This window comes from Lissotriton vulgaris, chromosome 3_1 (assembly GCF_964263255.1).
Source record: "Lissotriton vulgaris chromosome 3_1, aLisVul1.2, whole genome shotgun sequence".
NCBI classification, from domain to species: Eukaryota; Metazoa; Chordata; class Amphibia; order Caudata; family Salamandridae; genus Lissotriton; species Lissotriton vulgaris.
The window spans coordinates 197,716,618-197,732,677 of NC_141689.1; the positions used below are offsets into that span (position 1 = coordinate 197,716,618).

A 16,060-nucleotide genomic window follows, 5' to 3' on the forward strand; every position below is an offset into this window, starting at 1 on the left:
TGCCCTTCATCATGTTTGGCAGGCACCTTCACCTCTTTGACAGTTTGAGCTCGCCCCTGCCACATCTTATAGTTTAGGTCTCACCTGAGACAGCACATGCACTGTTGCTTGTGAGACATTTTGTTTATTTACAGGGGGCGTAGACCTTGGCTGTTGCTTACTATTGGTTTGCTTCATCATCACTCCTTTCCTTGCTTCTCTTTGGTCAGCAAGTGCCGGATTCACTTCCTCTTTGTGTGTTTGTCTCTACCCTTGAGCATGGCCTAAGTACTGTTTCCTTTGCCTAGTGCCCTTCCATTGTTCTCCGTTTTCAAAGGTACTTTTTTCATTTCCCTTTTACTTGCACCCCCTTCATCACTCCTGCATTCTTGTTTGCCCTGCCCCTACTCCTCCCCATTGTTGCTTGCCCTGCCCAACCCCATTCCTCCCACTTTGTGGATTGCCCCATCCTATCCCCCCAGAACAAAAAGTGCCCAAAGGTTGTGGCAGTAGTTACAAGATGTTACAAAATGCAGACAGTGCTGCACTCCCTGCTCTGCAATGCCTTTTTGGGGCTGTTTTCAAGCAGGGTCAACACCGCAAACTTTAGCTTGGACATAAGATAATTAAAAATAATTTGTGAAGGCAGAAAATAACCCCATACTAAGAAACGGATCACTGCACTTTTTCTCCTAACTTTCAGCCGTGATGCACAGCAGCGGTGTGGCTGTACAGCAGGGCTCGAAGAAATTGACAACGTCAAGAACTGACACAGTGGAGCCCTATTGTATTTGCTAATGCTTGTTTTTTCAAGCAAATGGCAGGAAGACTGTATTGTGTTTTTATTTCTTTTTAAGTTTGCTTTGCCATTTCCTCTCTATATTTCATGCAAAAAGGCTAATCTGTATCGAAGGTTGTCTTGCTGCAGAATCTTCATTATGGTCCTTCATTATATGAGATAGAAATAAACAAGCATTGGCATAGCCAATAGGTCTCGCCTTAGGGGCCTCATAAGTGTTTAGCCATGCAACAGTTGATGTTGTTGCACCAAGGATATTGTGCTGGATAACTAAACACTTATTAGGACCCAAAAGCGAGACCTATTGGCTATGCCAATGCTTGTTTTAACTGCTGCAATGATTGGGTGAGATCCATTCATCTGTCAAATTCCTATTTTTTGTGGACAGACTCGATTGATTTCTTTATTTTGCCATTATCCAAGCCCAGAATAACACTCCGGCTAACAACATAGATCAACATACTATGACATGGCATGATACATCAGAACACATCACATAATGACTATTTAATAGTCCAGCTTATATAGTGCAGAGCTAGCCACTAGGGCACAGATCGCTTTACATACAAGTAGAAGAAGAATACATATAACTTACATGGATGAGAGAGAGATGGAAAAAGGACATGGGGATACTGTTAGGTACATACATTTTGAGGGGGGGGGGGTTAGTTTCTTATTGAACTAAACTATGCACATGAGCCCTGCCTTAAAAAATATTTACTAAGACTTCCCTGTTGCTGTGCCTATCCGCCATTAATTCAATTCTATCTTGTTGAGCGGGTTCAAAAGCAAAGTGGTTAATTTCATTGTTGTTGTTATTTAACAAAGTACATGATCTTCACATTGCAAATTTGATTTGATTTGCAATGTCACTATCATGTACTTTGTTAAATGGCTTCCCAGTGTTTTAACTATGTAATAAGATAACAACCATGTCTATTAGCTGACTAGTAGTCATAGGATGTGAGTCCAACAAAGGATTGTATCTAATTGTATATGTATAACTTATTGAATGTTTTTAATGTGTGCATATTGTAAATAGTGTTTTGTAATTGCTTCTAGCCCTGAAGAAGTCCCAAGAGGGATGAAACGCGTTGGCAAAGCAATTGTGTGGTGATTTTAAAAAAGAGGACAAGTGATTTACAATAAAAGATTTACTGTAACTACAATCTAGACATACAACTGTTTGGTATTTTCATCTGGGAAGTCATTCTGTTTGTGATATGTTTCTTTATTCCTTTAAATAAGCTGTACTATGATAGCTATATAAATAGAATACACGTTTCTCAGGTGCAGGGTCATTTTGTAGTTTTGGATAACGGTGGTTTTCAACCACTAATATGGGACGTATGTGGGTCACATCACAGACCTGCTACACTGAGGCTTAGTGCTTATTCAATAGGCCTACTTGATAGTGAGGTCCGGTGCTGGATCGTTTAAAGCTCTGACCATGATCTTTTGCAAATATATGACATTCAAACTTCTGACTCACTAGGTATCTAATAGGAGACAAAAGGAATCCATATCCCACCTTTGCTGTTGCCGTCGGGCCCTCGAAGTATCGTGCACTCCTCGATGCTGCCGAACGCTTCGAATAGCCGACGCACGTCATCCTCAGACTGTTGTTTGTTCAGCATACCGACAAAGAGTTTTCTGTCTTCTGGAACAAAGTTGAGAGATGCTTACCATATTTTGGAGACATTAGAATCAGATCACTAATCTGAGCATGCTCAAAACATATTTTACTGATTCTACCATCTTTTCATTAAATAGCTAGTTCATTTTCTTAATATGCCTGGTTTCCATATACACATTTATTGCATGTGGTTATCATGAAAACCTACGTTGGATGAATGAATGAAAGACATTTATCAAGCGCATGGCTACTCCAACAGGAGTGTCCCAGAGCTAATCAGTACACAAAACTTCCAAAAAGTCACAGAAGCTCAGAACCAAGACCAACCTATCTAAAAAGCCAAGTTTTAAGGCTCTACTGGAACAAAAGTATGTTTAATACATTTAGGCAGTGGCATGGTTTGCTTACTTCTTGTTAATATTTTTGTGCCATGTGCTTAAAAAAAATAATTATCACACTAGCTTGACCTGGCCAGACAAATTGGCTTTGCCAAGGCTTGTTGGCCAATGCTGGGTCTGGAGAGACTAGAGAGATAGATAATCTGTCCTTATTGAGTTAACCACTGTGTAGCACTATACATCCTGAAGTCTAACAGCATGAATTGTATTTACACCACACTCAATTGTACTTTCTTTGTTAACTACGAAAAGAAGAAAAGCCACCCAGAATGAACCCCATAACAGACAGACTGCACACAGTTCCCTGTAGCATGCGCATTAACTCACTGAGCTGTAGGCATAGAGTCCCTGCTCCCTCCATTCTCCATCTTCCTCATTTACATGCAGCTCTTCAAAGCCTCCATTCACTGTTCCTCAGAGACTGCGTCTGATTTCTCAGTGGGAGAGTTAAGAGCTAAAGAATGGAAGAAAGCCCCCACCCCCTCAACAACTACCCCCCCCTCAAGAAATGACTGCATATCAAACGCTGCTGTCATTTTCTAGCGGCACGCGCGCTGAAGTAATTAGGTTTGATGGCTGACCTGAATTCCCCCCAGTCAAATCTGCTCCAATGTTTGTTCTTTTTAAACACAGAAATATTGAGTTTTGCTCTTCACGCTGCCGCCCGCTGAGCTGCTGGGAAAAGCAGTACAGCGGCGCGGCAAGAGAGGCTGCAGGCGCTGAGCCGCCTAGGAGATAGAAAAGGATGGGCGTTCCAAGGAGGTTTGAGCCTTATCCCTATCCAACATGGCGGCGTTCCTGGCCCGGCTACAAAGCAGTAGCATATGCAGAATTCTAAGAAGACTAAAGTTTAATTAGCACTCTGAATGGCATGCTGAGATTACCTCAGCCAATCAAAATGGCGAGATTAGGGGACCAATAAACTACCCTTGTTGCCCATATGCCATTGAGAGATAACAGCTGTTAATTGCCCTTTCCCCTCACTATGCACCTTTGCCTTTGGCTCGTTGTCATTGCCCTGAGCACAGGAAAATACCACCTAAATATCCATCTTGTAGAAAGCCATAAAGAAAAAGAAACACAGAATTTGAGGATAAATACGATCCTAAAGCCCACATGTGTTTTCATTAGTAGACCATCAACAGATACAGAACACAACACCGATAAATGTTCATTCCAATATCGTCTCCGCGCCATGTGCTGTCCCGATCCCTCAAAACTGGAAATCCCAAAGGAGTGGACAAGAAAACATTTTAGCCTTGCCGCCAACCTATAAAGACTTCAAATCCCTGTTAAATCCACATGAATGTAAATAATCATTAATATACATTTTTATAGATGCACACCTAAAGGTATATGAAGTTGTGATGCTCTTTTTCTTGTGACCTTTCAAAATTTCTTGCAAAAACTTTGAAAAATCTGAGACGGTTTCTCTGTTCCTAATTTTAACAGTAATAGTACTTTTTGCTTTTCTCTTTAATATCACATACTCCACATTTTCACCCAAAATCTTTCCAGTGCAAACGTCATAAAAAACCTTTTGTGCCACCACTGTATCAATGTTTTTTATGTGTCAGTGTACTGATTTGACCTATCTGTCCTTTCTCCCATGGCAGAATCATGTATCCACTTTGGAAGTCACAAGGAAAATATATGAAACCCAGTGACCATCCTGTTCAACAGTACACTTGTGACAAATGCCACATCCACTTTCTTAGAAACACTGACACTTACAAATAAAAATGTTTTTTTTTAATATCCCCTGATTAAGTCAAAGGGGAAAGATATGCGACAGTCAATAATTGGAAATGTTCACCAAGCCTAGTTTGCGTAATAAAAATGTTACATAACCCTGCAAACACGCCATGAGCTAACTCTTGCATGCCTTTAGTAGCTATGTGCAGCTGGAATCCCTTGTGAATATTGTAATGCGTAAATATATGTAATGTAAACCAGTGCTTGAAATGGAGAAATAAAAGTGCAGGTACTCTGTACCAGAATACTATGCTTGTTTCTGAGAAGTGCTGGTACTCTCCAATTAAAAGTACTATGGGGCATATTATCAAGGGGGTTTATCTCCGCTTTTTTGGCTTTAAAAGCCAAGAAAGTGGAGATAAAATTATCTCCCTATTACCTAGCTGCCGCTAACACCAGTTAGCGACAGCTAGTAGGAGATAACGACCATCTTGGGCCCCACTTTGCATGTCAGTGATATTTATCACTAATGAGATGCAAAGTGGGCGTGCCAAGATGTTAGCGACTGAAAACAGTCGCTAACATCGCTATCTCCTATTACCAACTTTTGGAGATATTCGCGCTAAGCGGGAATATCTCCAAAAGCTAACACCTGCCCTGAGCAGTTCTTAGCCATGTTATCCAATGGGAGGTGGATAACATGGCTAAGAGCATTAGCTCGCTAATGCATAAATATCGCGGACTTTTCAGCGATATTCATGCTTTGCGGCGATTTTTACCGCATTTGCGTTAAACCTTGGTAATACCAAGGTATATTTGCGGTAAAAATCGCCGCAGCGCTGCGGTAAATTTTTGTCTCTAACCAAGCAATAGCGATAATTATCGCTATTGCTTGGTAATATGCCCCTATGTTTTTTTGGAAAAGTGCGGGTACTCTCAATCTCAAAACAAAAAAGTGCCGGTACTCAGTACCAGACAGTTCTGGTCCATTTAAAGCACTGATGTAAACTAATAACAAATACCGTTCAAGGCACTCTCTCTGTTTCATGATCCTCTCCCTTTCCATAACATCTGGGTTACTGTAACTGGGTTTCACTCACACACCTCAGTGTTCTATGTACACTACCTCTAATTTTTGAGAAAGCCTTGCTTGCAGTAAAAAAAGAACAGCTTCCTTAGAGAAGTGTGCTGCTCCTGCAATGAGACCTACTGAACATTATGCCTTTCCTCCTTAACACAATCCGAGCTATCATATGTTCTACTGGTCAACAATGAGGTAAAGGAAGGGCTCTGTTTCTTCGTATGACTCACACTCTAGTTTGCAGTTACTCAATCCAAGACGGACTATTGCGCTCTATTCCAGGTGGTCTTCTGACCAAACAAGATGGCGGAGCTCGAAAGGGTGCCAAACTATGAAGCGGACCTCATACTGTGTCTGAAAAGATCTGATCTTATGTTATGTTGGGCAGATTTATATAGCGTGCATTCCAAAATTTGTATGGCCTCATAGTGTGGCGAAAGTGCTAGTACCTTCACACCCTTTCAGCTGGCGCCTTATTGTTAAATAGGATCTTCAGTCGTGTAGGCATAGATCAGGTGGTTTGGCGCTCAGGCGGGGACAGGGAGCCTGGGCATGTTCCCCACCTGGCCTTGTAATGCAGCTTGGTGGGGAGATGTAAAGTGTCTAAAACTGTTTTGCCGGGCCAAAACAGCTGGCCAAACCAAACAGTCATGCACACTAAAAGTGTGCTCACCACTCCGCCCTCCCTGCACTTAGGAACAGAAAACATTTAACTGATATAACGTCTTGTTATTATCATTTTATTTTTCCTCTGCACTGCTCTGAAAGCAGTGGGGCGAAGGTCCTCCTCCTTAGCGGAGGAGCAGCCCCTGTCTGACACCCTTCAGAAATGCTGATCACTGGTCTTTCTGAAAGCAGGCTACTGGCAGTACAGGAGCCTCATACACCTTCAGCCAGTGAACAATGTGAAAGGTCCTGGCCTTAGCCTTGGGCACTTCCCATAAATTATTGGTGTGGTCCATGCCCCAAAAGCCCTTATAAAGGACAATATTGCAGGTTAGCGCTCAATCTGACCTCATGAACCTTGAATGGGACAGTAAATCCCACAAGGAACGGTATCCAATTTATCATAGGGGGGAATTACCTGATGGCATGACCAGCCAAACTGGAGCCAAGCCATAAATCTGGCCTAATTTTCTTTACCGGAGTCATATTTTGGAATGTTATTCCAACTCGTCGACTCTAAAACTGGTCCCCGGTTATGCTTTGGTCATGTGTTTTCTAGCAAGACGTTCCTCACTTCGGCTACCCCAAGAGCCCTGTCAGGCTATGAAACTCAGCAGATCAGCTATCACCATACCTATACTGCATCTCGTATGTATTGAAGCGATTACGTGTCCCTCAGCACACAAAATAAAATCCCCTATCAGAAGTACCCTGGTCTGAATTTCTGAAATAAAATGGTGCCGGGTGATAACCTTAATTTCAGGATGGGGCACTGCACAACACCACAAAAGACCAAACCACCAAGCCCTCCTGCCCTCCCACATTTAGCTCGAGAACGGTGTGACCCTGCGGTTCCTCACAGTCCTCTCTCGCTGACCCATGCAGCTCCTCCTCTCTGACTCGCATCACAGGTCAATCCATTATGGCATCATCCCAGCAACTAGCTCATTGGCTGATAGTTGTGATGAGATTTGAATACCTTATTTACAAAGGTGGAGCTTTAGGCTAAGTAATGAAAGTACTGGCATCAATAGTAACACAGGCTGGAAGATAAGCTTTTTATACTAATAAATGTTTTACTGTCTGAAGCACTGAATCTCTTCAGAGTCACTGACACTGGAATAGGGTCCTTTTATATCATTTCATGTGCGGAAGTGTGAACTTCACCTTGGTGACACTAACACTACATGATGGCTTTCCATGATATATAGATATGTGTGTGTATTTGTGTGTGTATACATATGTATATACACACATATACACATGTATGTACGTATATACATGTACATATATATATACACACACATATATATATATATATATATATACACATGTATATATACGCATGTATGCATATATATATATATGTGTGTGTATATGTATAGGGGCAACATGGTTTCCTCCAGCCTAATTTTACAATTGTTGCAATAACTATGCCAATAACTTGCACGCATGTATACAATTTTTGCACTGTGTAAAAAGTATTTAAATCATGCAATCCACAACATATGCGTTTAATTTAAGAGCGCTTTGACTCGATGACAATGTGTAACTCAGCCAGAACTACGAGTCTGTTATTTATGTCTATCGCGCTGTAGTTTACTATCACGTGATCGGGGTGTTTTGCACATGGGTTATAATGGCCGCCACAAAGCATAAACCTTCGGTGATCAAGCCTGCAGGTCAGGCGAAACGCGTCCGAGGGGCTGACTTCAATAAAAGAATTTTGGCCAGCACATGGTGTCGTCAAGCGTGTTGTTCTACTGCGTGCTTGAGAAGTCAATGTTAAGGACTGGACTACGGAAGTCCTTTTTGCGACGACACACCCGCTGTTTTGGTAGGCGACGGCGTACTCTGTAGTGAGGAGTTGGGAATGTATATGTATATATATACATATATATAATTTTATATATATATATATATATATATATATATATATATATATATATATATATATATATATATATATATATATATGTACATATATATATATATATATATATAGCAGAATGGCTCACACACAGATGGGGAAAATTAGAAAAACAGCAGATCTTTGAAGGATATAAAGGACATACAATGAACGACCAAGAAGCACCACCTGAAAGCAAGATGAAAGGTTTAAATGGAAGGGAGGGAAGGAGGACACTGATCTCCAAGGGCTCTGAGTGCAGCCGAATCAGGAAAGGCAGCCATTTTGCTCGCCAAGACGCAGATGACATTTCAGATCAAATTAAACTCCGCATTCTTAAAAGACTGTGGTAAGGGTAATTGAAACACTTCTTCACAATTGCCTTGAACCCAAGTGTTATGTCCCCTGTTCCCGCATACATCATCCCTGCTCCCCCCCAGTGCCAGACGCTTCGGCCCCCTTAATATTAAACTCTGTGATTAAATGGGATTCGGTGGGAGACAGAGGGCTGAGAACCTGCCAATTCTTAATCCCCTTCTCTCCTTGTGCTTAAAAATTCCATTTTCTTAGTTTAAAAAAAAAGGGAAAAGAATTATCCGCCTATGTCTAATTTAAATTCTGGCATTGCCGGGTCGCGTTCCTTCGGTGTCTCGCTTGACGACTGAATATATTCCGTTATTACCATTATTACAGCATTCTGATTGCATTAGAATTCACCCACACGCCCCTCTTATATTTCCACTTTTCTCTTGTCAGGTTTTTTTTATTTTACTAATTTCTTGCTTTTTTAAATTATGCAGAATATCATTAGGGTTCTCCAGCAACACCTTCTCTTTTGCTTTTCATAAAATTATGATTTCGATGTTTCCAATTGCAAACAAAGAGGAAGCAAGAACCGTTTCAACCACGCCATGACGAGTTTCCTTAGTGAAACAGCAGCTGATCCTCAAAGTATGTGGGTTTTTATACCTGAGGAGCCAGGGACGTGAGGGCAATAGGGTTCTTTATAGCGACTTCTGGGTTGTTTTTTTCTCTCTGCTACATATTTTCCTCCTGGTTTCCTCTGCTGTCCTGGTCATACTTCTATCCCTTGTTCTTGTTTCCAGGATTCTTCTGTTTACTTCTTGTCTATGGTTTATCTGCTTATGAATTTTATTTGATTTAATTTCTGGTTCTCAGTTCTCTCCTGCTTATACTTTCTCTTGTATAGTAGTCCTGCCTCCATTGCCCTCTTCTTTAACCTATAAAGGTTAAAATACCTTTAACCTATTACAGTTATCTTGCCTTTAACCTATAGTAGTTAACATGCTTTTAACCTATAGCAGTAATCATGCCTTTAACCTATTGTGGTTATCATGCCGTTAACCTATGAAGGTTATCATGCCTTTAACCTATAGCGGGTATCATGCCTTTAACCTATAGTGGTTATCATGCCTTTAACCTATAGCAGGTATCATGCCTTTAACCTATAGTGGTTATCATGCCTTTAACCTATAGCAGGTATCATGCCTTTAACCTATAGTGGGTATCATGCCTTCAGCCGATTGCGGTTATACTGCCTTTAGCCTATATCGGTTATCGCGCCTTTAACCTATAGCAGTAATCATGTTTTTAACCTCTGGCGGGTAACATGCATTTAACCTATATCAGTTATCACGCCTTTAACCTATAGCGGGTAATATGCATTTAACCTATGGCGGTTATCATGTCTTTAACCTAGAGCAGTTATCATGCTTTTAACCTAGAGCGGTAATAATGCCTTTAACCTATAGTAGTTATCATGCCCTTAACCTATAGTTGTTATCATGCCTACAAATGCACGTGTTTGTGCCGTTTCACCAGCTTTATGGATGGTTTCCCAGGGCGGGGTCTGTGTGCGGCCTGCTCTGCTCTTAATACCCATACGCAGCGCTTACTTTGCGAAATAATAAGTGTCGTGGCCTGAAGTTGTGTTACGAAGCCCAAGACTGACGCTATCGAAAGTCGGGGAGCCGAATACCAAGGCTGCGTGGTCTTGATTCCACCTCTTGCCTCATTTCCCGTGCTGTCTCTTTCTAACTGTTTTTTACGCGTTTCATGCCTGTTTTCCTGCTTGCACAGTATCTTGATTGCCACGAGTACGTCTTACGTCTGCCTTCAATGCCAGCCAAGACGGAATACTGCTAAAACCCATGAGTTAAATATCATATATAATTTAACAACAAAAAAAGAAAGAAATACGAAAATAAAAAGAATCCGACAAAGAAAGAAACACTTGCTTGAAACGATCTTGTGTTTGTGCGCTGCTCTTTGCATCCTGCCTGCTTTCAGTCTCCTCCTGTTTATGTATTCGCATGAGTAAACCTGCCTGCTTCAATTCCTCTCTTGTTTAAGCCTTCTATTGAGGATTAGGGCTGCGTTCAATTCCCTCGTGTGTGCCGGGTCTCCAGCACTCCTGTCTGCTGCAGCCTGCTCTTTCGCATCATGCCTGTGTCCATCCCCTTTCGTTGAGCCTCTCCCTCGGTGCAACACCAGCCCTTCCAGCTCTACTTGTTATCTCTTCTCTCCCTGTCACACGGACTCCCTTTCCCTCTCTCCCAGAGTAGCATTCTGCTTCCTGCCTGCTTGTCAGCACACTTGTCCCCCTGCTTGTCAGAGTATCATTCTGCTTCCTGCCTGCTTGTCAGCACACTTGTCCCCCTGCTTGTCAGAGTATCATTCTGCTTCCTGCCTGCTTGTCAGCACACTTGTCCCCCTGCTTGTCAGAGTATCATTCTGCTTCCTGCCTGCTTGTCAGCACACTTGTCCCCCTGCTTGTCAGAGTATCATTCTGCTTCCTGCCTGCTTGTCAGCACACTTGTCCCCCTGCTTATCAGAGTATCATTCTGCTTCCTGACTGCTTGTCAGCACACTTGTCCCCCTGCTTGTCAGAGTATCCCTCTGCTTCCTGCCTGCTTGTCAGCCCACTTGTCCCCCTGCTTGTCAGAGTATGATGTCTGCTTCCCAATCTCATCCAGCGCTTGCTTTTTGAGAAGCATGCCTGCTTTCAAATCCTACTTGTCTTTGCCTCTGCCTGGTTACCATGCCTGCTTCACAACCCGCTCCCCCCCCCCCATGGGGTTTCTTTGACAATCATGCCTGTTTGTCAAATTCCACCTGTCTGATTCCTATGCCTGCTTCCCAATCCCTCAGTCTGCACTTACCCAACTCTCTTTGTAATGGGCCCTATAAATCAACTAATTTGATTGGGTGATATGGCAAGAAAGGTAGGGGACTTGTGCCCGCGCAGCTTGTGTTCCAGAACCTAGCAAGCGACCAATGACAGACCCCATCAGAGTGGTGTCATCGCACCCTCATTGATGGAGACACGTGCCGCTCAATGCCTTGTTTTCTAGAATCTAGCAAGCAACCAATCAAAGACCCCATCAGAGTGATGTCAGTCCACCCTCACGGATGGAGACGCGTGCCACTCAATGCCTTGTGTTCCAGAACCTAGCAAGCGACCAATGATAGGTCTCATCAGAGTGGTGTTATTGCACCCTCACTGATGGAGACACGTGCCGCTCAATGCCGTGTGTTCAAGAACACAGCAAGCGACCAATGAAAGACCTCATCAGAGTGGTGTCAGTGCACCCTCACTGATGGAGACGCGTGTAGCTCAATGCTTTGTGTTCCAGAACCTAGCAAGCGACCAATGAAAGACCCCATCAGAGTGGTGTCAGTGCACTCTCACTGATGGAGACACGTGCCGCTCAATGCCTTTGGTTCCAGAACCTAGCAAGCGACCAATGAAAGACCCCATCAGAGTGGTGTCAGTGCACCCTCAGTGATGGAGAACCGTGCCACTCAATGCCTTGTGTTCCAGAACCTAGCAAGCGACCAATGAAAGACCCCATCAGAGTGGTGTCAGTGCACACTCACTGATGGAGACGTGTGCCGCTCAATGCCTTTGGTTCCAGAACCTAGCAAGCGACCAATGAAAGACCCCGTCAGAGTGGTGTCAGTGCACTCTCACTGATGGAGACACGTGCCGCTCAATGCCTTGTGTTCCAGAACCTAGCAAGCGACCAATGAAAGTCCCCATCAGAGTGGTGTCATTGCACCATCACTGATGGACATGCGCACCAATTGGTCACACTTCCAAAATGTTGTGACACCTGCCAACTTTGAAAATACTTTGATTGTGTGTTCCTATGGGGATCCTATGAAGGAAGGGATTGCCCAGAAGTTGGCACCTATCACTTTACCATGCTGCGTACTGCCATGCTCACCGCCCACAGTGTTAAAAATGAAATTGCAGAGGGAACCCCAGGCCCCCTACACCCCCTCCCCCTCATGTCCAGGAAAGATTGATAACCTGGCATGGATCAAGTGAATCCAGGGCCTCCACTCTGGAGCTGGTAACCTGTGGGTTTCCTGCTCAGCTTAGAGTTCCCCGTGAGGTAATGTCTCTACTCCAGGTGGCCGCGTGAAGAGTGGTGTTACTGTGTGACACAATGCGGCCCTCGAGAGTGGGCATGTGAGTGCTACTCAGACGATCACATACCATGGCAGGTATATACAGTGCCACCCCTGCACCTTTAGAAAGGCACAGAAAGCATGGTGGTATTTAAAACTAACAAGATCAAACATCTCTCGGCTTTTAATAAAGTGTGATCTGGAAGCACACGAGAGCGCTCTTCACCCAGGCTCACCTGGTGGCATTAATATGAAGCTTTAATAACAGCACTCTTGACTTGCCATCAGCAGAGAGTGCTTGCTAATGTGATTGAACCCCCAAAACATGCGTGCACACAACACACACACACACAAACAAATGATCCCCTTCACTCAGTGGCTGCCCTGTGATCTGTGCATTCATGATTCCAAAGCTTGCAATCTTTGAACTTTTCTAGCGAGAATATGTCACATACGCACAACAAGTGTTTAGATAGCTATCAAACGATTATAAACAGCACTCAAGGCAAAAAATACTACAAAATGAGTCCAAAAGTGCCCACCAGACTGTCTATCCCAGTTAAGGCATATGTGGCAAGCACTAGTCCATTGTAGAACACCCATTGGTGAGTCAAGGTTGTGATTTTCGACCACAAATGACCTTGTTAGCAGACACTCGAAGGTGCTCGACACAGGACCAATGCCATGAAGTTGGTAAAGCGTTGTCACTTCGCGGCATAACACTCTCAACACAACAGCAAACACCATCCGAACCCGTGAGCTTCAACACGCCACGCCCTCACGCGCACAGCACTGCATCCAAGCCACAGATTGGCTAGCAGCGCCAGTCTGCGCTTGCCCAGGATGGCAGGAGACTAGCTTTGACCTTAGTGGGATGAAGTGAAGAGCAAAGAGTGCCTTCTTCTGACCCACAAAACTTTGTAGAGGGAGGAGAAATTGGAAATCTCTAACCCTCAGCATCACTATCCAACAGGTCGCGCCCGAGGTCAACGCCTCCCTCCAAGTCCATGTCCCAGGGAGAAAGTGAGTGCCTTAATGGGCACTCCTTTCAACATTCAGCCACAATGCTGTACAAAACCTTTCATTTGGAGTCGGGAACATGCAAAGCTTTCGCCGGCCTTGCTTTCAGAATCAGTATTTCAGACCTGTGGCTATGGACTCTGGCTTCGGATGGATAACATGTTCTATGATTTTTTTTAATTGTTTTATGTCATGAAAGCCTGTAGCTTTGTGGGGCTTGTTTTATGCCTCTTTATATTTTTCTGTCAATACGCATCTATTGTTTATTAATAAATAGTATGTGTAGTCCAAATGGGAAACAGAACTGCCATATAATGTATTCATTAGGTCCAATCAAACCACCGTATTCTCAAGAAGAGCTTGGGAAACATTGTCTGTTCTCTCATACTGTTACTCTCCGAAAGGCCATATTTCTGCTACATTAGATAATCGTTATACTGTGAAACATTCCGAAGGACCAGCACCAGGTTTCTGTTGCCCATGAACTTAATGTAAAAACAGGGGTTGTGCTCACAAAGGGCGGCGTGGCCAACGAAATGCGGGACTGGGTTCAACATACAGAAAATAGACTGAACAAGCAACAGACAGAAAATAAGACAGCATTCTGTTAGATGCATTTTTATAAGATAAGCCTTTTCCCTGCACTTTCTTTTTTTAAATCACCTGTGGAAATGCTTTCATTATCAGTTCAATAATCAGGTATACATTTGGCTACACTGGAGTACTGTGTTTGTAGATGCCATATTGTCCTGTTTTTTTACTTCTCAGAACTAAACTGGTGGACCCCACCTTAAAGAACCCTGCTATGGTCTGGCGGGACTGTGCTGAGCAGTGCTGTGTAGTAGCTGACTTGTGGCTCAGCCAGCCTTCTGTTGGTTCTCTTCACTCCATTGATTCACACTAGCATTCTGACTGTTCTCTTCACTCCATAGATTCACAGCAACCTTCTGTTTGTTCTCTTCACTCCATTGATTCACACCAGCTTTATGTTTGTTGTTTTCACTCCATAGATTCACACCAGCTTTCTGTTTGTTCTCTTCACTCCATTGATTCACACCAGCTTTATGTTTGTTCTTTTCACTCCATAAATTCACACCAGCTTTCTGTTTGTTCTCTTCACTCCTTATATTCACACCAGCCTTCTGACTGTTCTCTTCACTCCTTAGATTCACACCAGCCTTCTGACTGTTCTCTTCACTTCACAGATTCACACCGCTTTCTGTTTCCTCTTTTCCCTCCATAGATTCACACCAGCTTTCTGTTTGCTCTCTTCACTCCATAGATTCACACCCGTTTTCTGTTTGTTCTCTTCACTCCATAGATTCACACCAGCCTTCTCACTGTTCTCTTCACTTCAAAGATTCACACCAGCCTTCTGTTTGTTCTCTTCTCTCCATAGATTCACACCAGCTTTTTGTTTGTTCTCTTCACTCAATAGATTCACACGAGCCTTCTGACTGTTCTCTTCACTCCATAGATTCACACCAGCCTTCTGCTTGTTCTCTTAACTCCATAGATTCACTCCCGCTTTCTGTTTGTTCTCTTCACTCCATGGATTCACACCAGCTTTCTGTTTATTCTCTTCACTCCTTAGATTCACATCAGCTTTCTGTTTGTTCTCTTCACTCCATAGATTCACACCAGCCTTCTCACTGTTCTCTTCACTTCAAACATTCACACCAGCTTTCTGTTTGTTCTCTTCTCTCCATAGATTCACAACAGCTTTTTGTTTGTTCTCTTCACTCAATAGATTCACACGAGCCTTCTGTCTGTTCTCTTCACTCCATAGATTCACACCAGCCTTCTGTTTGTTCTCTTAACTCCATAGATTCACACCAGCCTTCTGTTTGTTCTCTTAACTCCATAGATTCACTCCCACTTTCTGTTTGTTCTCTTCACTCCATTGATTCACACCAGCTTTCTGTTTATTCTCTTCACTCCTTAGATTCACACCAGCTTTCTGTTTATTCTCTTCACTCCTTAGATTCACACCAGCTTTCTGTTTGTTCTCTTCACTCCTTAGATTCACACCAGCTTTCTGTTTGTTCTCTTCACTCCTTAGATTCATACCAGTCTTCTATTTGTTCTCTTCACTCCATCGATTCACACAAGCCTTCTGTTTGTTCGCTTCCCTCCAATGATTCACACCAGCTGTCTGTTTGTTCTCTTCACTCCTTAGATTCATACCAGTCTTCTATTTGTTATCTTCACTCCATGGATTCACACAAGCCTTCTGTTTGTTCTCTTCCCTCCAATGATTCACACCAGCTTTCTCTTTGTTCTCTTCACTCCTCAGATTCATACCAGTCTTCTATTTGTACTCTTCACACCATGGATTCACACAAGCCTTCTGTTTTTTCTCTTCACTCCTTAGATTCACACCAGCCTTCTGACTGCTCTGTTCACTCCATATATTCACACCGGCATTTAGTTTGTTCTC

The 16,060-nt window shown here is 43.1% G+C and overlaps 1 protein-coding gene across 12 annotated transcripts in view; it reads right to left on the reverse strand.

Annotated features, from left to right (window-relative positions):
* CELF4 (CUGBP Elav-like family member 4) overlaps positions 1 to 16,060 on the reverse strand; it is a 1,334,281-nt gene that overhangs the window by 276,168 nt on the left and 1,042,053 nt on the right. For 6 of the 12 annotated variants that reach the window (XM_086960321.1, XM_086960314.1, XM_086960320.1 and 3 more), the window contains exon 4: positions 2,310 to 2,435. In XM_086960321.1, coding sequence (XP_086816447.1) covers positions 2,310 to 2,435 — 126 coding nt within the window. Of the gene's footprint in view, positions 1 to 2,309; positions 2,439 to 16,060 lie in introns of all 12 variants that reach the window. The other 6 variants (XM_086960319.1, XM_086960313.1, XM_086960317.1 and 3 more) reach the window with 1 other exon arrangement.